Consider the following 21,848-nt stretch of genomic DNA (forward strand, 5'->3'; position numbering starts at 1 on the left):
GAATAGGTTCATTGTTAGTTTTAATCATCTCGTTTAACTTCCTATAATCCATTCATAGTCTAGTTTTTCCCTCAACTCTTTACTAACGTGACTGAGGCACCGTGCGGGGACGACGATGGTTCAATTAATCCCGATTTTATGAATAGTTCCACCTGTCTATCAATCTCTTATCTATCACGGTAAGATGCTCTGTAAGGTTTGAAGGCTACGGGCCTTTTGTCCTTAAGTAATATTTTAGGGGAATCTATTTTGAGGGCTGGCAATGAAAACTTCTCAGCAGAAAAAACTTCCCGAAATCCTAAAATAATGCTCTTTAACTTCTGCTTCTGTTCATCCTTCAAAATACGGTTAACAAAATCCCTAATGTTAAAAATATTTAGCAGAGAGTCCTTTAAGGAAGTAAAACTATTCCTATTCCTACAAGTTCCTGTTTCATTCTGAGCCAAAGGAGGAGGGAAGACAAGGTTAGAAGCACGAGGGGTCTCCCTTTGATCTATCTTATACAAGCTATTACTATTGTTACTTATGCTATTACAATAATGACTAGTATCTCTACTATAGTGACTAGAATGATTTGAAGATACTGTACTTGAAAAGTAATAGGATCTAATGTTAGGATAGTCTGATTTTGGGAGATCTAATTAAGACTAGACTCTATGACAAAACTGAATTATCTAATATCTGGGTAAGATAAAATTAAATAAGGGTATTTACCAGGATACTACAAGTAAAGTAATGCTTTTTGTCAGGCTTCCAATCTTAAGAGGGATTGATACATTAGCCACGCTATTAGATCCTGCAACTGTAGTGATAATCTTCGGATCTGATTGGTATTGAAAGTATTTGGATAAAGTATATCTAATAGTGCTTGGGATATAAGGCTGATGGAACTTCCTGTATTGATGAGCGCAGGCATCGTTTTGTTCGCCATTGACACAATTAGTAGAAGTCAAGATGGTGAAGTTTATTCTGACTTGTTTTCTTCAGATACCACGTGGTGGAATACAAGATGGCGTCGTTTTCTTTGTATGCGCCCATGACAGTACCTGGGATCCTGTGTAATTTTCTCGATTCGGTTTAGTTGGTGGATGATTTTCTTTCTGGGTCTCCGGAGGACGATCTGCTTCTTCCTGAATTTTTGTTAACTTAGTAGCTTTCTGAAGCCATTTGACAGTGGTGATTGGCGGTGCGGCTATCATATATTTTTTTATTTCTTCATTTATGCCAGCATTGAGGCCTGTAATGGTCTGTTGCATGTTTAACTTAGCTTTTTCCGCCAAGGAGATTTTGTCTCTATAATTAATTAAGACGTCTTCATCTCGCTGATGTCGTCGATTTACAAACTCGGTGAAGTAATCTTTTCTTCCTGTGGAAAGTACTCGAGTAATGTTTGTTTAATTTTGTTCCAGTCCGTTTCCTCCACTAAATTCTCACAATAATAGTCGAAAGCTTCATGCTGCAAATACTCTGGTATATAAAAGTGGAGCTATTGTTCCTCAATCCTTTGTCTCGCCGCGTGTTTCTCAAACAGTCCACGAAGTTAAGCTTAGCTTTCCACGTGGGTTGAATGATATAAGATTCAGTTTAGGTGGTATGAGTAAATCAAGAGAAAAATCCGTGTGATTTACTCATTGCTTGATAAGGTAATCTTGACTACTCTTTTAAATTGTCGTATTATTTTGCAGTTGTAGTCGTGGGTCGAGTGTAGGGTGAGCAAGACAAAAGAAAGTTGGAGACCATAAAACAACAGGTCCGTTCACTTTCGGGTCCTCACTCGAACTCCATTTATCAGTTTGATAATATTCTGACACCGAATCTCTAAACGGATGACTCGAATAAAACAATTTTGTCCCACTTGTAGTTTATTAATTGCGTAATTGGATTCAATACCTCAGACAATTATTCCGTATCTTATTTTTGCTTCAGCACACGTAAATTATAACTTCAAATGAATGATACTCAAAAAGACCTGGATTTCTCTTTATTATTCCAGTGAATCACGCAAGAGACAAGGCAATAATATGTACAGTACGTGCCTGTTCCAACTATTCCCAGATACTCTACTGATTTTATCCTCATTAATTTGGATTTGTAATTTTATTTCTGTTTGCAAAGTAAAGAAATTTTGTTTTACTACTATTTATTTTTAACTTATTAATTTTAATTTCTTCTACTTTTAAATTTTCGAATGTTCGAAGACTTCCATTGATATCCCTAAATAGTATCTTTTCTCAATTATAATTGATTTTTTGGAATAGATAAATTTAAAAAAAAATTATTTTTTTTGATAGTAATTCCCCAATGTCCTTCTTCGACGTCTTTTTTTTTCTCTCGCAACTTCGGTATTAGTTAAAATTAATGATTTTTCCAGGGTTGGACCGATAATTAGGTCCGTTGACGGATCGTGGCGGATGTTTGTCGACACCGTCATCCATCATCTCTATTGCATCTTCTATTCCTACTTTATGATAAAGGCGTGAAAAATTCAAAGTTACGAAATCATTTATCAAAATCGTTAGGAGTAAGAGAATACAGATAAGGATAGAAGAATTCAGAGTTTCCTACGAAGATAAAAGTGTAAAATCATTTACAATTCAACTGTATTGAAATTGGAAGACGAATTGTTCTTAATATCTTGAAATTACACAATATATAATAAAATTGACGACTGTTTTTCAGTATTATTCTAGAGATGTAATGATTCGTAATTTGTTTGTATTTAGTACGAATCGAATAGTATATTCTTTTTATTATTTCTTTCCCGACTTGTTATGTCTACATAATAAGGAACGTATTGGAATCGTGTCAAATTTGACCCTCCGAATTTTTAAGTTTTGAGACAACTTCAACCCCCAAAAAAGCCAGAAAAATCTGTGGATATGTGTGTGTGTGTGTGGGAGATGTTGGTGTCTATTTCGCTTGATATCTTAGGATGGGATGAAGATAAAGTAATGAAATTTGGCGTGGTAACTTGTATATAAGAGGCATTGATGCTATTAAATTTTAATTGTAGAAGGTCAAGGGGATAGAGAGATAGAGAGTGGTCAAATGTCATATCTCGCGAGGGGATAGACTTAATGATGATTTTATCTTGTTAGAATTTACAGCGTGTTATAAAACTCAAAATTAAATTTTTTGTTACTTTATAATAAATAAAAATGTATAAAATTATTATAACAGAAAAAGATGGAGGCACATATAATTTGTTATTTATTTTGATTAATAATACAAATGTTATTTTTAAAATAAAATATCATAAAAGACCGGGAAAGTTATGCAACTCGTTGCTACATTGTTTTCTTTTTATACGTCGATAAGCAACTGGCCTTTAGGCGATTTATTCTCAATTGGAATTTTTTACATCGGTTGAACATAAATCTTAAAAAGTACAGCGAAACGTTATTTAAACGAAATCGTTATATTTTTATCGTGGAAAATTTTTTAACGAAAATAAAATTACAACTCGGTTGAAAGGTAATTTAAATTGAAATTAATTTAGCGATAATTTAATAAAAGTTTCCTTTAATTGTGTTAATTAAAATCGATTCGACAATCTAATGAAATGACAGATTATTTAGGCCAATTTATTATTACCTTTTATATAAAGTACGACGAATTATTGTTCTGCAGGATACACATACACGCACATAAGTCAGAGGAAAGCGTTTGAACCTCCAAACACATCTAATCTTTCTTCTGATATTCTTTTCCTACAAAAATATTTATTTTATAAAGATTTATTTACTCCCTTCCAATTTTACACCCACGCCATTTTCTATACAGTAGCGAAGGCCACGATTAGGTCCATTGTTAAAGGCCTTTGTTTATTTTTATTTTTAGTGATGCTTTGGGAGTTAAAGGCCGAAGAAGTTCGTAAGGGTACAGTACATTCAACGAATATTTATATAGAATTTAAGTAGTATCGGAAACACCTTTTCACGGAGAATCTTTACTATTTTCTATTCACATTCAAACAAAAATCTAAACAATACATTTACGGAAATTCTTTTTGTTTAATAATAACATGAAGAAATTCGAAAATAACAATCGAGAGAAATAACTCGAGTGTATCAAACACTACGTAATGGGAAATGATCGTTATAAAGGTAATCACTTATATAAAAGACCGAATGAAATACTTTTACTACTGAATAATACAATGATTATTTAATAAAATATTAAACATTTTATAACGCTAAGAAATATTTATTAAAACACAAACGTTTTCAGCCTAATGGAATAGGCCATCATCAGGTGACAGTCTATCGAACAACTTTTAAAAATTGCGTTAAAACGGAACTTTCGAACATTACAAATTCAAAATTAAAACGTAAAATAAATTAACCAATCTCTATACAAAATAACTATAATAAATAGATTGAGGCAATACATTGGGGCAATAAATAAACGCTCTCCTAATGAGTGCACGAAATGCTGACATTTTGTATTCATGCTGGTCATTCGAATTAGAATGTATTGGACAGGATTAAAGAGATTGACAGAATTAAGGAAGTAGCTTCAAATTTGGGTTACCGCAAAAGTACAATTGAAGGGCTAATAAAAAGTTACGAAAGAGGCAAGAGGTTAAGAACCGGAACAGATCAGTTTAACATCACCAAATTTACGTATAATAAAAACTTCAGGGACATCACGAAGCAAGTTTCAGACAGAAAACGCTCCAAACTAGTTTACAAAAGGGGCCCTAATTTATACAGTATTCTTAGAAACGATGAGGACAAGCTTAAGAAAGAAGGTACAGTGGGCGTGTATAAAATTCCCTTTGAAAACCAACATCTAGGAGTTAAGAAGGACTATATTGGAGTCACTAGACGGAATTTGACTATTAGGCTTAAAAAACACAAATATGACATTAGTAAATGGCATTGTACCACGGTTTTGTCAAGTATGGCACAAGCGGAGGCTTCGGTAGTTAAATGGAATGAAGCGTCTATTCTCAAGACGTTGCGGTCCCCATCGTTGGCTTTGCAACATGAAAAAATTGAAATTTATAAGAGTAAATTAAGGGACGGTTGTATCAATGCGAGGGATGCTGATGGTTTAGCTTCGGCATGGAAGTTCTTTGTAGAAGAAAAGTTAAAACACACAAAGTCTTAGTTCATATCTGCCTTTATAATGGGATGCTTTTTGATATATATTTTTATGAATTTAATCATTTTTTTGCATTTAATCTTTTAGGTTTATTTTTGTTTTTAGTTTTATATCGCCTTATTTTCTTATTTATATTAATATGGCTTCAATCTATTTATTATAGTTATTTTGTATAGTGATTGGTTAATTTATTCTACGTTTTAATTTTGAATTTGTAATGTTCGAAAGTTCCGTTTTAACGCAATTTTTAAAAGTTGTTTAATAGCCTGTCACCTGATGATGGCCTATTCCATTAGGCTGAAAACGTTTGTGTTTTAATAAATATTTCTCAGCGTTATAAGGTGTTAAATGTTTTATTAAATGTTTTAAAAGAAGCTGAGTTTGATATTCAATTTTTGACAATGATTATGTTGAGTAACATCCTAAACATGAAATTTCCAGTTTTAAGTTAATACTACTTTTATAAATAACAAAATGTTCAAGATGCAACATCTTCTTTGATATGGTTGCTATATTTATAGACAAATAATAACTACAAATAAAAGTAATAGGAAAAGATTTCTCGCTAGAAATGTATAAATGTTATGTACGGAATGGGGTATTTTTGTCTGCTTTGTAGTAAAAGTACAGGGTGGCCTTAATTTCAGTTGTTCTATTCAGAAAACTCTGTAGTTCTAGCCAATAAGCTGGCTAACACCAAAATTTGTGTACACTCTATTCAAAGGATGCGGTAAAAAATTTTGCAAAAAAATTTTCGTTCCAAAATTATCCATGCTCACCAAGCCAAGCGGTTCTATTCCCTGAACACTGGGAATTCGGTTGTGGGTTCGCTCCCAGAACGGGCTTACCACCCGGAGTTTTCCGGGTTTTCTTCACGTCTGTAATGTCCGAATATGGGCCATTTACCCTGAAAAAGATCTCACGGAAGGCATTCTTCTCCGCGAAACAACGAATATCCAACGGGAAACCACTCTGGTATTCAATTTCCCAAGAATCATTGGCACACAAACCAAAATGAGATCACCCTGCACCAAGATGATCTTTTCTTCTTCTTCTTACATGGCACATATAAGAAGAAGAAAATCATCCATTACACGGTAAATGGCAAAGCAAGCTGATGCCATTCTTATCAGTTACAATTACGATGGCCGTCGCTTTGCCGTTAAATGTGAAGCACTCGAAGAACTCGAGTACGGTTGTTGTCGAACAGGCAATGGTCCTATTTGCAGCTCCATTTTCCCTGCAGATTTGTTTTTCAGTGCCATATATCTCGTAGCGAACAATTTTGAACTAAAATATTTTTCATAGCAGAATAGCCTAATTCAACGCCTGTAGATAAATATTAACAGTAGAAGAAAGGAACGACATTCTTTTTATAGCTGTCTCTGTCAAACAGAAAGACATTCCCCGTTTATTTGGAAAATACGGAGGTGAGAAAAACGTTATTAAGAGGGGAAGGATGGGTCCCGGTCTCCGTAAACTATCGCCATCTATCGGAAGAGAGGGAAGTAATTTTCGGTTTCCCGCCGACCGGTTTATCCCCGACGTCGATCACTCGACTTCCGGGAGACAACGCGCGTGGTTAGGAATAAATTAAACGTAAATGGCAAATAGAGGGGAAGGAAGACAGGAACCGGATTCGGACCACCGGAAGAGGGTTCTCGGATAGGGCGCCGCGCTTTACCGGGGAGTAAAACCAACGGCGGAAGAAAAAAGAAAAAAAAAAAGAAAGAAGACGGACGGGTAAACAGAAATTCCGGGAGGAGAAAGAGGGGGGTTCGACCTCGGTTTTTCCGGTTTGAAGGAAAAGGCCGACGGCGTCCCGACGACCTTGTAGATCCGGGCGATAGAAGAACGCCGGCTGGCCCATGAGACGCATCGCGCTGGGCTCGCTTCCTTCCCTGGTGAGTCCTTTCTTTTTCCTCTTCTCTCCATCCGTAAAAGTTCCTCTTCGGCTCCGAGATAACCCGACGGTCCCATCGTCGCGGAGAGGAACCGTTTTTTTCCGGTGAACCGCCCTAATTTACGATGAACAGACTCAAAAAGTTCGAACGAAAGCCAAAATGGACTCCATCGCGGATCTTTCGGGAAAGTGGGAGGAGGGAAAAACCACCCGCGGAGAGTGTAAAGGCGTATCGCTGGCTTTTTCTTCCGTTTACAGTACCTAAGCCTCCTCTCGGGGCCTCAAATTATCGCTCGTGCTTACCGGTGTCACCGGTTAGGGTGCGACTATGCAGGCGCGAATTTAGTAGCGAGCGATGTAATTCTAGCAAAGAAAAACCATGCGCGAGCGAGAAGCGAGAAATATCGCCGGCGAGAGCGAATTTCCGGTTCTCGCGCATATCTGACAGGGTTTTATAATTATCGCGTCTCTCCTCTTCTCGCTCTCTGGTACGTACATAGTCGCACCCTTAGTGTAAGAGCGTGCTAGTCTAGGGTAAGGGTGCGACTATGCAGACGCGAATTTAGAGCGAGCGAGAGGTTGCGAGCGATTTAGTTTTCGCAAAAGAAAACCATGCACAAACGAGAAGCGAGAAATAACGCTGGAGAGAGCGAATTTCTGGTTCTCGCACATATCTGACAGGCTTTGATATTTATCGCTTCTCGCCTCTTCTCGCCATATATTCTCGCTCGCTTGGAAAATTCGCTCGCTCGCGTCTGCATAGTCGCACCCTAAAGTGTCGGATCCGCCACCACCGTCGGGAAAATAGATATTCCATTATAGAGAAGTGTAAAATACGGAACTAGGACTTTTAAGTCGAATCGGAATAATTTCATACAAATATTTCTTTGATGATTTGTACTAAATACAGCCAGTTAATTGTAACACACAATTAGGCTAATACTAATTAATGCGCGATTTATGCCGGGACGGACTAGCGAGAGCGACGAGTCGCCTCTCGCCGGCGGCAGTGTTACGTTTCGTCGGAAGATGGCGCCACCCGTTTGCCGGATACTGTTATGACGGAAGTAACAATAAAATCTTTTTTTCAGCATTAAGAAAAAGAAAAAAATAATAATAATAAATGAATTTAATTTAAAATTTATTCTCTCCACCTCTAATCAGTATTGACTCGCCCCTGTATTAAATTAAGATTAGTATCACGTGGCTAAATACATATTAATTGTTACTATATCAACTATTAATTTGTATTAGTAACAATTAATTAATTTCCATATTTAACACTATTATATCGATAGCTATTAGCTAATTCGATTGTTTAACTTGTGGAGCTTTCTATATGTCAATGAGAGAGGATTTACTTTGTTTGAATATAGCGTGACAGCCTCTTCTACCTTTGTCCCATTGCATTGAAGTATTATCTATATCATTGACGAAATTACGTCAGGAAATTGTTTTAACCTAGAGCTATATGGAACGTAGTAGGCGAAAGTGATGGCTTGTGATGTAAATTATAATGCAGCATAGAAGCCGGATGTAAAGGAAAGAATAATCCATTGAAACTTTTGATTCCGAAGATGGCACGTGCATTTCATAATCCCCTTGGAGTTCCTCGAAAGTAACGACATAGAGCGAGATTAAAGTCAATTTGTGTTTTCTTAAAGACACAGCTATCAAGCTGGAAGAGAAGAGAGTTCATCTCGACGAATCGATCGATGTAGTCGACTCGGCAATTAACAAAATCAATTGTTTACCATTCAACCTAGAAGCGTAGGAGTCAGTTTGAAGGATAAATTTTAAAATGTGTTTGATAGGAAGCCAAGACGGAAAACTATTTGCGGTATAAATGAAGCGATTTCGGACGAAGGAAAGTGAAACGGCCGTTGGAGACTTCTTCTTTGGTTAATTTCGAGAAGGAACCAAAGAAGAAGGCTTTTTATTTATTCATTTTCAATTTCACAGTTTAAGAATCGTTCTTCGACTGCTTCCGCCCTTCCCTTAATTTCTTTAATTTCGTAAGAACGAGTTCTTATATGGATGGCGAGGCGGAAGACAACGTGAATCTTGCTTTTCGGGTTAATTTAGATAGAATGCGGGATGTATCCAGCGAATTTCGTAATCCTTTTATGAAAATCGGATCGGCCAGATCTCGGGTCATCGAACCCCGGTTCCTACGCGTACGATTTTAATACGAAACTCGTAAAATTTCGGACTTGATCGCCGCCGCGATAAGACGAATTTCGACCGTTCTCGTATAACTATTTCGTGATACGGACGGAAGAAGTCGCTCTCTTCCTCCTTCTTCGCTTTCCGTTAACCGATTTTTCTGCATTTGCAGTGGCTGATGACCGCAGTCGTGGCCCAGAGGATCGTCTATCCGGAGGAGGGACGTCGCCCGTCCGGATACTATTCCCAACGCCTTTCACCGCCCAGGATCCGGTGCGATCCCAGAGACACCTATTGCGAGACGGTATCTAACTACCCCCTGTAAGTATCACCAGCCACCCCCACTTCTCTCCGATCCATTCTCACTCCTATTTTTGTCTTCTCTTCTCGGATAGGAAAGAAATCCTCGGGGCGGTCAACGGCAGCTTCTTCCGCTCCCTCGGACGGAGGGAGGGGGATCGCCCGGCAGTGGAGAGTCGACGAAGGCCGACGGAAGCAGACTCGGAAGAGACCAGGGTTTGTCGAGTGAACAGACGTCTGGTGTTTCCAAAGGCGGCCAAAGACAAAAACGGCATCTGGAGATTTTTGATCGACGACGAACGAGCCTACAGACAGCCGGTGCTGATCGAGAAGTGCGGGTAAGCATCGTTGCAAAATTAAGGGGAGAATCAGTGTTTTCCTCAAGCCGAAGAAGATGGGTTTTCCCCCGGAAACGGGCGGAAAGCGCTTAATTTTCTGTGGAGGTAAACGAACCGAAGACGGGACGAAAAAGCGTGTCCGGAGGGAGAGTAGGGCGAAGTAACGTCCGTTAATTCCCCCGTCGCCGGTGGGAGAGGGGAGAAGAGGAGAGTCGCTTATCGCCACCCTCCCGGCTTCTTCTGCCGACGAAGATAACGTCGTTTTTCTTTTCTTTTATTTTCTCCTTCGGAAAACTTTCGGGTCGAAGGGGAGGAAAAGAATCGTCTTCGTATCGCTTCTACTTCACTTTTTTCTTTGTTCCTTAAAGTTTCACTTAACTAACATACGAAAGGATTCCGTTTTAAACTTGGCAAACGGAAGAAGCGGGTCTCCGTCCGAACTAGCAAGAGATTTTCTTTGGGAAGGTCGCCATCCGAATCTAAGACGGACGAAAGGACGGATCCTCCGAATCTCGCTCTGTTCCAGTCTTTCGGTCTCTCTGATATGTGAACGAGTGATCGCACCCGCACAAAAAGTCAATACGAGTGTTTTAACCACGATAGAATCGTCGGACTAATTTTATAGCCGAAATAGGACTAAAACGACTGAAAATTCCTTGGTCCATTAGCTTAATAGAAGAGCCTTTGGGTCCGGATCAGACGTTAAACGAAAGAAAAGAGAGTGAACTTCGACCTTCCCGCCTCACATTACGTCTATGGAAAAGCCGATAAAAGTCGAATTTTCGCAATCACGAATTAATCACCGCAACTATTTAATAAAGGATTTATTCATTATCACTATTTATAATTGGCAGTCGATGTTACAAAACAATTAATTAACACAAAAAAGTGATGTCTATAATAGTAAAAGATATGGTTTCTAAAATTAAAAAAATAATAATTGAAATAAGTTTAAAAAGTTACTGTATTTAAAGTAGTAATCTACTTAAACACGAAATCGATTCCTTGTCAAATAATTCCTGTTAATTATACTACTTGGGCACACAATCTTATAATAGAAGCAAACCTTAATCGAAATAACAATCTACACCTCAGGCAATCGGTCTAATTTTGATGATTTTGCAGAAATATGTAATATCGACTGACAATTATAAATAATGATAATGAATAAATCTCTTATTGTAGAATGCGGTTAATTAAATTTACGTTTAAATAAACTCGGGGGAGACCCCGAGTCCGAACGTTCTCGTTCTTCCACCGGTAAATTCTCTATTCCCGACTATTTGTAAGGACTTTCGAAAGTTTCTCCTACGTGAGGGAGGTGAAAAATTATCCGTCGATCGCTCGTCCCTCCTCTTCAAATGTTTAAACTCTCGGCGTATCTTATCGGGGGGGGCAGGAAAACCGTCGTTTCTATCCGAGGAAATCCGAAACCGGGAATCGGAGAAATCCGAAACGAACCCCCCCCCCATACCGGCGCGTGACTCGACCGTAAACTTCGGTCTTCGTTCTCTCTCTCTCTCCGACAATTTCTCCCTCTTATCGTTTATCGATCCGACCGCTATCGATAATTTTCATTTCTAACGCGAATTTGACGAGAGTCGTCGGTAACGGCCCACCGCGATAGGACTAAGCGAGGATTCATCGTCCTCCCNATAAATTTAAAAAAAAATTATTTTTTTTGATAGTAATTCCCCAATGTCCTTCTTCGACGTCTTTTTTTTTCTCTCGCAACTTCCGTATTAGTTAAAATTAATGATTTTTCCAGGGTTGGACCGATAATTAGGTCCGTTGACGGATCGTGGCGGATGTTTGTCGACACCGTCATCCATCATCTCTATTGCATCTTCTATTCCTACTTTATGATAAAGGCGTGAAAAATTCAAAGTTACGAAATCATTTATCAAAATCGTTAGGAGTAAGAGAATACAGATAAGGATAGAAGAATTCAGAGTTTCCTACGAAGATAAAAGTGTAAAATCATTTACAATTCAACTGTATTGAAATTGGAAGACGAATTGTTCTTAATATCTTGAAATTACACAATATATAATAAAATTGACGACTGTTTTTCAGTATTATTCTAGAGATGTAATGATTCGTAATTTGTTTGTATTTAGTACGAATCGAATAGTATATTCTTTTTATTATTTCTTTCCCGACTTGTTATGTCTACATAATAAGGAACGTATTGGAATCGTGTCAAATTTGACCCTCCGAATTTTTAAGTTTTGAGACAACTTCAACCCCCAAAAAAGCCAGAAAAATCTGTGGATATGTGTGTGTGTGTGTGGGAGATGTTGGTGTCTATTTCGCTTGATATCTTAGGATGGGATGAAGATAAAGTAATGAAATTTGGCGTGGTAACTTGTATATAAGAGGCATTGATGCTATTAAATTTTAATTGTAGAAGGTCAAGGGGATAGAGAGATAGAGAGTGGTCAAATGTCATATCTCGCGAGGGGATAGACTTAATGATGATTTTATCTTGTTAGAATTTACAGCGTGTTATAAAACTCAAAATTAAATTTTTTGTTACTTTATAATAAATAAAAATGTATAAAATTATTATAACAGAAAAAGATGGAGGCACATATAATTTGTTATATAATTTGATTAATAATACAAATGTTATTTTTAAAATAAAATATCATAAAAGACCGGGAAAGTTATGCAACTCGTTGCTACATTGTTTTCTTTTTATACGTCGATAAGCAACTGGCCTTTAGGCGATTTATTCTCAATTGGAATTTTTTACATCGGTTGAAGATAAATCTTAAAAAGTACAGCGAAACGTTATTTAAACGAAATCGTTATATTTTTATCGTGGAAAATTTTTTAACGAAAATAAAATTACAACTCGGTTGAAAGGTAATTTAAATTGAAATTAATTTAGCGATAATTTAATAAAAGTTTCCTTTAATTGTGTTAATTAAAATCGATTCGACAATCTAATGAAATGACAGATTATTTAGGCCAATTTATTATTACCTTTTATATAAAGTACGACGAATTATTGTTCTGCAGGATACACATACACGCACATAAGTCAGAGGAAAGCGTTTGAACCTCCAAACACATCTAATCTTTCTTCTGATATTCTTTTCCTACAAAAATATTTATTTTATAAAGATTTATTTACTCCCTTCCAATTTTACACCCACGCCATTTTCTATACAGTAGCGAAGGCCACGATTAGGTCCATTGTTAAAGGCCTTTGTTTATTTTTATTTTTAGTGATGCTTTGGGAGTTAAAGGCCGAAGAAGTTCATAAGGGTACAGTACATTCAACGAATATTTATATAGAATTTAAGTAGTATCGGAAACACCTTTTCACGGAGAATCTTTACTATTTTCTATTCACATTCAAACAAAAATCTAAACAATACATTTACGGAAATTCTTTTTGTTTAATAATAACATGAAGAAATTCGAAAATAACAATCGAGAGAAATAACTCGAGTGTATCAAACACTACGTAATGGGAAATGATCGTTATAAAGGTAATCACTTATATAAAAGACCGAATGAAATACTTTTACTACTGAATAATACAATGATTATTTAATAAAATATTAAACATTTTATAACGCTAAGAAATATTTATTAAAACACAAACGTTTTCAGCCTAATGGAATAGGCCATCATCAGGTGACAGTCTATCGAACAACTTTTAAAAATTGCGTTAAAACGGAACTTTCGAACATTACAAATTCAAAATTAAAACGTAAAATAAATTAACCAATCTCTATACAAAATAACTATAATAAATAGATTGAGGCAATACATTGGGGCAATAAATAAACGCTCTCCTAATGAGTGCACGAAATGCTGACATTTTGTATTCATGCTGGTCATTCGAATTAGAATGTATTGGACAGGATTAAAGAGATTGACAGAATTAAGGAAGTAGCTTCAAATTTGGGTTACCGCAAAAGTACAATTGAAGGGCTAATAAAAAGTTACGAAAGAGGCAAGAGGTTAAGAACCGGAACAGATCAGTTTAACATCACCAAATTTACGTATAATAAAAACTTCAGGGACATCACGAAGCAAGTTTCAGACAGAAAACGCTCCAAACTAGTTTACAAAAGGGGCCCTAATTTATACAGTATTCTTAGAAACGATGAGGACAAGCTTAAGAAAGAAGGTACAGTGGGCGTGTATAAAATTCCCTTTGAAAACCAACATCTAGGAGTTAAGAAGGACTATATTGGAGTCACTAGACGGAATTTGACTATTAGGCTTAAAAAACACAAATATGACATTAGTAAATGGCATTGTACCACGGTTTTGTCAAGTATGGCACAAGCGGAGGCTTCGGTAGTTAAATGGAATGAAGCGTCTATTCTCAAGACGTTGCGGTCCCCATCGTTGGCTTTGCAACATGAAAAAATTGAAATTTATAAGAGTAAATTAAGGGACGGTTGTATCAATGCGAGGGATGCTGATGGTTTAGCTTCGGCATGGAAGTTCTTTGTAGAAGAAAAGTTAAAACACACAAAGTCTTAGTTCATATCTGCCTTTATAATGGGATGCTTTTTGATATATATTTTTATGAATTTAATCATTTTTTTGCATTTAATCTTTTAGGTTTATTTTTGTTTTTAGTTTTATATCGCCTTATTTTCTTATTTATATTAATATGGCTTCAATCTATTTATTATAGTTATTTTGTATAGTGATTGGTTAATTTATTCTACGTTTTAATTTTGAATTTGTAATGTTCGAAAGTTCCGTTTTAACGCAATTTTTAAAAGTTGTTTAATAGCCTGTCACCTGATGATGGCCTATTCCATTAGGCTGAAAACGTTTGTGTTTTAATAAATATTTCTCAGCGTTATAAGGTGTTAAATGTTTTATTAAATGTTTTAAAAGAAGCTGAGTTTGATATTCAATTTTTGACAATGATTATGTTGAGTAACATCCTAAACATGAAATTTCCAGTTTTAAGTTAATACTACTTTTATAAATAACAAAATGTTCAAGATGCAACATCTTCTTTGATATGGTTGCTATATTTATAGACAAATAATAACTACAAATAAAAGTAATAGGAAAAGATTTCTCGCTAGAAATGTATAAATGTTATGTACGGAATGGGGTATTTTTGTCTGCTTTGTAGTAAAAGTACAGGGTGGCCTTAATTTCAGTTGTTCTATTCAGAAAACTCTGTAGTTCTAGCCAATAAGCTGGCTAACACCAAAATTTGTGTACACTCTATTCAAAGGATGCGGTAAAAAATTTTGCAAAAAAATTTTCGTTCCAAAATTATCCATGCTCACCAAGCCAAGCGGTTCTATTCCCTGAACACTGGGAATTCGGTTGTGGGTTCGCTCCCAGAACGGGCTTACCACCCGGAGTTTTCCGGGTTTTCTTCACGTCTGTAATGTCCGAATATGGGCCATTTACCCTGAAAAAGATCTCACGGAAAGCATTCTTCTCCGCGAAACAACGAATATCCAACGGGAAACCACTCTGGTATTCAATTTCCCAAGAATCATTGGCACACAAACCAAAATGAGATCACCCTGCACCAAGATGATCTTTTCTTCTTCTTCTTACATGGCACATATAAGAAGAAGAAAATCATCCATTACACGGTAAATGGCAAAGCAAGCTGATGCCATTCTTATCAGTTACAATTACGATGGCCGTCGCTTTGCCGTTAAATGTGAAGCACTCGAAGAACTCGAGTACGGTTGTTGTCGAACAGGCAATGGTCCTATTTGCAGCTCCATTTTCCCTGCAGATTTGTTTTTCAGTGCCATATATCTCGTAGCGAACAATTTTGAACTAAAATATTTTTCATAGCAGAATAGCCTAATTCAACGCCTGTAGATAAATATTAACAGTAGAAGAAAGGAACGACATTCTTTTTATAGCTGTCTCTGTCAAACAGAAAGACATTCCCCGTTTATTTGGAAAATACGGAGGTGAGAAAAACGTTATTAAGAGGGGAAGGATGGGTCCCGGTCTCCGTAAACTATCGCCATCTATCGGAAGAGAGGGAAGTAATTTTCGGTTTCCCGCCGACCGGTTTATCCCCGACGTCGATCACTCGACTTCCGGGAGACAACGCGCGTGGTTAGGAATAAATTAAACGTAAATGGCAAATAGAGGGGAAGGAAGACAGGAACCGGATTCGGACCACCGGAAGAGGGTTCTCGGATAGGGCGCCGCGCTTTACCGGGGAGTAAAACCAACGGCGGAAGAAAAAAGAAAAAAAAAAAGAAAGAAGACGGACGGGTAAACAGAAATTCCGGGAGGAGAAAGAGGGGGGTTCGACCTCGGTTTTTCCGGTTTGAAGGAAAAGGCCGACGGCGTCCCGACGACCTTGTAGATCCGGGCGATAGAAGAACGCCGGCTGGCCCATGAGACGCATCGCGCTGGGCTCGCTTCCTTCCCTGGTGAGTCCTTTCTTTTTCCTCTTCTCTCCATCCGTAAAAGTTCCTCTTCGGCTCCGAGATAACCCGACGGTCCCATCGTCGCGGAGAGGAACCGTTTTTTTCCGGTGAACCGCCCTAATTTACGATGAACAGACTCAAAAAGTTCGAACGAAAGCCAAAATGGACTCCATCGCGGATCTTTCGGGAAAGTGGGAGGAGGGAAAAACCACCCGCGGAGAGTGTAAAGGCGTATCGCTGGCTTTTTCTTCCGTTTACAGTACCTAAGCCTCCTCTCGGGGCCTCAAATTATCGCTCGTGCTTACCGGTGTCACCGGTTAGGGTGCGACTATGCAGGCGCGAATTTAGTAGCGAGCGATGTAATTCTAGCAAAGAAAAACCATGCGCGAGCGAGAAGCGAGAAATATCGCCGGCGAGAGCGAATTTCCGGTTCTCGCGCATATCTGACAGGGTTTTATAATTATCGCGTTTCTCCTCTTCTCGCTCTCTGGTACGTACATAGTCGCACCCTTAGTGTAAGAGCGTGCTAGTCTAGGGTAAGGGTGCGACTATGCAGACGCGAATTTAGAGCGAGCGAGAGGTTGCGAGCGATTTAGTTTTCGCGAAGGAAAACCATGCACAAACGAGAAGCGAGAAATAACGCTGGAGAGAGCGAATTTCTGGTTCTCGCACATATCTGACAGGCTTTGATATTTATCGCTTCTCGCCTCTTCTCGCCATATATTCTCGCTCGCTTGGAAAATTCGCTCGCTCGCGTCTGCATAGTCGCACCCTAAAGTGTCGGATCCGCCACCACCGTCGGGAAAATAGATATTCCATTATAGAGAAGTGTAAAATACGGAACTAGGACTTTTAAGTCGAATCGGAATAATTTCATACAAATATTTCTTTGATGATTTGTACTAAATACAGCCAGTTAATTGTAACACACAATTAGGCTAATACTAATTAATGCGCGATTTATGCCGGGACGGACTAGCGAGAGCGACGAGTCGCCTCTCGCCGGCGGCAGTGTTACGTTTCGTCGGAAGATGGCGCCACCCGTTTGCCGGATACTGTTATGACGGAAGTAACAATAAAATCTTTTTTTCAGCATTAAGAAAAAGAAAAAAATAATAATAATAAATGAATTTAATTTAAAATTTATTCTCTCCACCTCTAATCAGTATTGACTCGCCCCTGTATTAAATTAAGATTAGTATCACGTGGCTAAATACATATTAATTGTTACTATATCAACTATTAATTTGTATTAGTAACAATTAATTAATTTCCATATTTAACACTATTATATCGATAGCTATTAGCTAATTCGATTGTTTAACTTGTGGAGCTTTCTATATGTCAATGAGAGAGGATTTACTTTGTTTGAATATAGCGTGACAGCCTCTTCTACCTTTGTCCCATTGCATTGAAGTATTATCTATATCATTGACGAAATTACGTCAGGAAATTGTTTTAACCTAGAGCTATATGGAACGTAGTAGGCGAAAGTGATGGCTTGTGATGTAAATTATAATGCAGCATAGAAGCCGGATGTAAAGGAAAGAATAATCCATTGAAACTTTTGATTCCGAAGATGGCACGTGCATTTCATAATCCCCTTGGAGTTCCTCGAAAGTAACGACATAGAGCGAGATTAAAGTCAATTTGTGTTTTCTTAAAGACACAGCTATCAAGCTGGAAGAGAAGAGAGTTCATCTCGACGAATCGATCGATGTAGTCGACTCGGCAATTAACAAAATCAATTGTTTACCATTCTACCTAGAAGCGTAGGAGTCAGTTTGAAGGATAAATTTTAAAATGTGTTTGATAGGAAGCCAAGACGGAAAACTATTTGCGGTATAAATGAAGCGATTTCGGACGAAGGAAAGTGAAACGGCCGTTGGAGACTTCTTCTTTGGTTAATTTCGAGAAGGAACCAAAGAAGAAGGCTTTTTATTTATTCATTTTCAATTTCACAGTTTAAGAATCGTTCTTCGACTGCTTCCGCCCTTCCCTTAATTTCTTTAATTTCGTAAGAACGAGTTCTTATATGGATGGCGAGGCGGAAGACAACGTGAATCTTGCTTTTCGGGTTAATTTAGATAGAATGCGGGATGTATCCAGCGAATTTCGTAATCCTTTTATGAAAATCGGATCGGCCAGATCTCGGGTCATCGAACCCCGGTTCCTACGCGTACGATTTTAATACGAAACTCGTAAAATTTCGGACTTGATCGCCGCCGCGATAAGACGAATTTCGACCGTTCTCGTATAACTATTTCGTGATACGGACGGAAGAAGTCGCTCTCTTCCTCCTTCTTCGCTTTCCGTTAACCGATTTTTCTGCATTTGCAGTGGCTGATGACCGCAGTCGTGGCCCAGAGGATCGTCTATCCGGAGGAGGGACGTCGCCCGTCCGGATACTATTCCCAACGCCTTTCACCGCCCAGGATCCGGTGCGATCCCAGAGACACCTATTGCGAGACGGTATCTAACTACCCCCTGTAAGTATCACCAGCCACCCCCACTTCTCTCCGATCCATTCTCACTCCTATTTTTGTCTTCTCTTCTCGGATAGGAAAGAAATCCTCGGGGCGGTCAACGGCAGCTTCTTCCGCTCCCTCGGACGGAGGGAGGGGGATCGCCCGGCAGTGGAGAGTCGACGAAGGCCGACGGAAGCAGACTCGGAAGAGACCAGGGTTTGTCGAGTGAACAGACGTCTGGTGTTTCCAAAGGCGGCCAAAGACAAAAACGGCATCTGGAGATTTTTGATCGACGACGAACGAGCCTACAGACAGCCGGTGCTGATCGAGAAGTGCGGGTAAGCATCGTTGCAAAATTAAGGGGAGAATCAGTTCTCCTCAAGCCGAAGAAGATGGGTTTTCCCCCGGAAACGGGCGGAAAGCGCTTAATTTTCTGTGGAGGTAAACGAACCGAAGACGGGACGAAAAAGCGTGTCCGGAGGGAGAGTAGGGCGAAGTAACGTCCGTTAATTCCCCCGTCGCCGGTGGGAGAGGGGAGAAGAGGAGAGTCGCTTATCGCCACCCTCCCGGCTTCTTCTGCCGACGAAGATAACGTCGTTTTTCTTTTCTTTTATTTTCTCCTTCGGAAAACTTTCGGGTCGAAGGGGAGGAAAAGAATCGTCTTCGTATCGCTTCTACTTCACTTTTTTCTTTGTTCCTTAAAGTTTCACTTAACTAACATACGAAAGGATTCCGTTTTAAACTTGGCAAACGGAAGAAGCGGGTCTCCGTCCGAACTAGCAAGAGATTTTCTTTGGGAAGGTCGCCATCCGAATCTAAGACGGACGAAAGGACGGATCCTCCGAATCTCGCTCTGTTCCAGTCTTTCGGTCTCTCTGATATGTGAACGAGTGATCGCACCCGCACAAAAAGTCAATACGAGTGTTTTAACCACGATAGAATCGTCGGACTAATTTTATAGCCGAAATAGGACTAAAACGACTGAAAATTCCTTGGTCCATTAGCTTAATAGAAGAGCCTTTGGGTCCGGATCAGACGTTAAACGAAAGAAAAGAGAGTGAACTTCGACCTTCCCGCCTCACATTACGTCTATGGAAAAGCCGATAAAAGTCGAATTTTCGCAATCACGAATTAATCACCGCAACTATTTAATAAAGGATTTATTCATTATCACTATTTATAATTGGCAGTCGATGTTACAAAACAATTAATTAACACAAAAAAGTGATGTCTATAATAGTAAAAGATATGGTTTCTAAAATTAAAAAAATAATAATTGAAATAAGTTTAAAAAGTTACTGTATTTAAAGTAGTAATCTACTTAAACACGAAATCGATTCCTTGTCAAATAATTCCTGTTAATTATACTACTTGGGCACACAATCTTATAATAGAAGCAAACCTTAATCGAAATAACAATCTACACCTCAGGCAATCGGTCTAATTTTGATGATTTTGCAGAAATATGTAATATCGACTGACAATTATAAATAATGATAATGAATAAATCTCTTATTGTAGAATGCGGTTAATTAAATTTACGTTTAAATAAACTCGGGGGAGACCCCGAGTCCGAACGTTCTCGTTCTTCCACCGGTAAATTCTCTATCCCCGATTATTTGTAAGGACTTTCGAAAGTTTCTCCTACGTGAGGGAGGTGAAAAATTATCCGTCGATCGCTCGTCCCTCCTCTTCAAATGTTTAAACTCTCGGCGTATCTTATCGGGGGGGGCAGGAAAACCGTCGTTTCTATCCGAGGAAATCCGAAACCGGGAATCGGAGAAATCCGAAACGACCCCCCCCCATACCGGCGCGTGACTCGACCGTAAACTTCGGTCTTCGTTCTCTCTCTCTCTCCGACAATTTCTCCCTCTTATCGTTTATCGATCCGACCGCTATCGATAATTTTCATTTCTAACGCGAATTTGACGAGAGTCGTCGGTAACGGCCCACCGCGATAGGACTAAGCGAGGATTCATCGTCCTCCCAAATCCGTTTCCCACACTTCCCCATCTTTCCAACTCTGCTTTATTTATTTATTTATCTTGCGCGGGACTCGTTTAGATATTAAGCATCCCCAGTGCCGATTTATTAACCTTCCTTCACCTGGCAATTTTTTTCTCTCCGTCTTTATCCTTTAAAATAAACTTCGAAAGGCAAGTCTTTTATATAACGACTCTACGGAAAGATTACTCCCGTCCGACATAAAAGGGTTTGATTTCTCTGCGATTTTCTATCGTGTTCGAACGAGAAAAAACGTGGAATTTCATTAAAGACGAGGACGTTTGTCTTTGCAGGGACGAAGGGGGTCCGTGCTCCGCCATCCAAGACAACTTGGGACCCGGATTCAAGACCAGATGCGCCCAGAAGTATATCTCGAAACTAATGATGGCGTTCGACGAAAACTCGCTGCGGCCCTTTTCCGAAGACTTCCAATTTCCGGTGGCCTGCGTCTGTTACGTCAGAAATCGATTCTATCCTCTGTCTTCGCCTTAAGGCTGTATATCCCTACGGGAATGTCGACCGAAATAAAGCTATTTCCCTTCTTACGACTCGTTTCATTTCCCCTCTCTCCTCTCCATCTCCAATCGTTACTCAAATAATTAAACTTTTGGCTTTTCTTTTACCGATTTTCGCTTTCGTGTTTTGATGCGGAAATTACGTTGGGACGAAAAGAAAACCTAATACAACGCGTGCCGGTTTCGTGAAACAATCGTTTCCGACTAATTTCATCATCATTTGATACTATATAAACTGTTTGTTTTCTAAAAATGACAAATTTATATTGAAATTTTCCAGTTCCATTTGTGTATTTTAATTGTTAATGCTTCAATACTTACAAGTAGTGTATCTGAAGAAATCCGAAAGCAATATGTCTACTACAGTACTTGTGCCGAGCAGTCATAAGTACAGTTTAGAAGGGAGGAGAGAAACTTCTTTTAATTCTTCTGAATATATTTTTCTCTCCCTAATTGTATATTCCTGCGAAATTTGTATCGGTATTCTCGGCACACCAACATATCACTTGATATTTTTTAAAAATTAATCATACAAAATACCTGAAGTATCTTCCGATAAAATATACGAGGTATATCCTAACCTAATGTAAATTACGAACACTAGGGATTAATTTGTTTGTTTTGTTTTTCCGATTTAT

At 38.5% G+C, this 21,848-nt stretch overlaps 2 protein-coding genes across 5 annotated transcripts; both read left to right on the forward strand.

Annotated features, from left to right (window-relative positions):
- Positions 1–4,043: 4,043 nt before the first annotated feature.
- Positions 4,044–10,410, forward strand: LOC111622688. Of its 2 annotated transcripts, none has more exons than XM_023365119.1 (3): positions 4,044–4,106; positions 9,351–9,499; positions 9,574–10,410. In XM_023365119.1, exons 1-3 carry the CDS (start codon positions 4,092–4,094, stop codon positions 9,818–9,820), a joined length of 411 nt encoding a protein of 136 aa, XP_023220887.1. In that variant the 5' UTR covers positions 4,044–4,091; the 3' UTR covers positions 9,821–10,410. The 2 variants fall into 2 exon arrangements, with proteins under 2 accessions (XP_023220887.1, XP_023220883.1); XM_023365115.1 differs by lacking the exon at positions 4,044–4,106 and adding an exon at positions 6,716–7,013 and having other exon boundaries at positions 9,574–10,405.
- A 2,588-nt stretch (positions 10,411–12,998) lies between these two features.
- LOC111622702 (protein spaetzle 5-like) lies at positions 12,999–21,240 on the forward strand. 3 transcript variants are annotated; one of them, XM_023365136.1, is made up of 4 exons: positions 12,999–13,092; positions 18,564–18,712; positions 18,787–19,029; positions 20,989–21,240. In XM_023365136.1, the coding sequence occupies exons 2-4, from the start codon at positions 18,570–18,572 to the stop codon at positions 21,185–21,187; spliced, it is 585 nt and encodes a 194-aa protein (XP_023220904.1). In that variant the 5' UTR covers positions 12,999–13,092; positions 18,564–18,569; the 3' UTR covers positions 21,188–21,240. The 3 variants fall into 3 exon arrangements, with proteins under 3 accessions (XP_023220904.1, XP_023220899.1, XP_023220894.1); XM_023365131.1 differs by lacking the exon at positions 12,999–13,092 and adding an exon at positions 13,268–13,319; XM_023365126.1 differs by lacking the exon at positions 12,999–13,092 and adding an exon at positions 15,941–16,226.
- Positions 21,241–21,848: the final 608 nt, after the last annotated feature.

The sequence above is a fragment of the Centruroides sculpturatus genome, unplaced genomic scaffold, assembly GCF_000671375.1.
Source record: "Centruroides sculpturatus isolate CEXI.00-Female unplaced genomic scaffold, Cexi_2.0 scaffold39, whole genome shotgun sequence".
Taxonomy (NCBI): Eukaryota; Metazoa; Arthropoda; class Arachnida; order Scorpiones; family Buthidae; genus Centruroides; species Centruroides sculpturatus.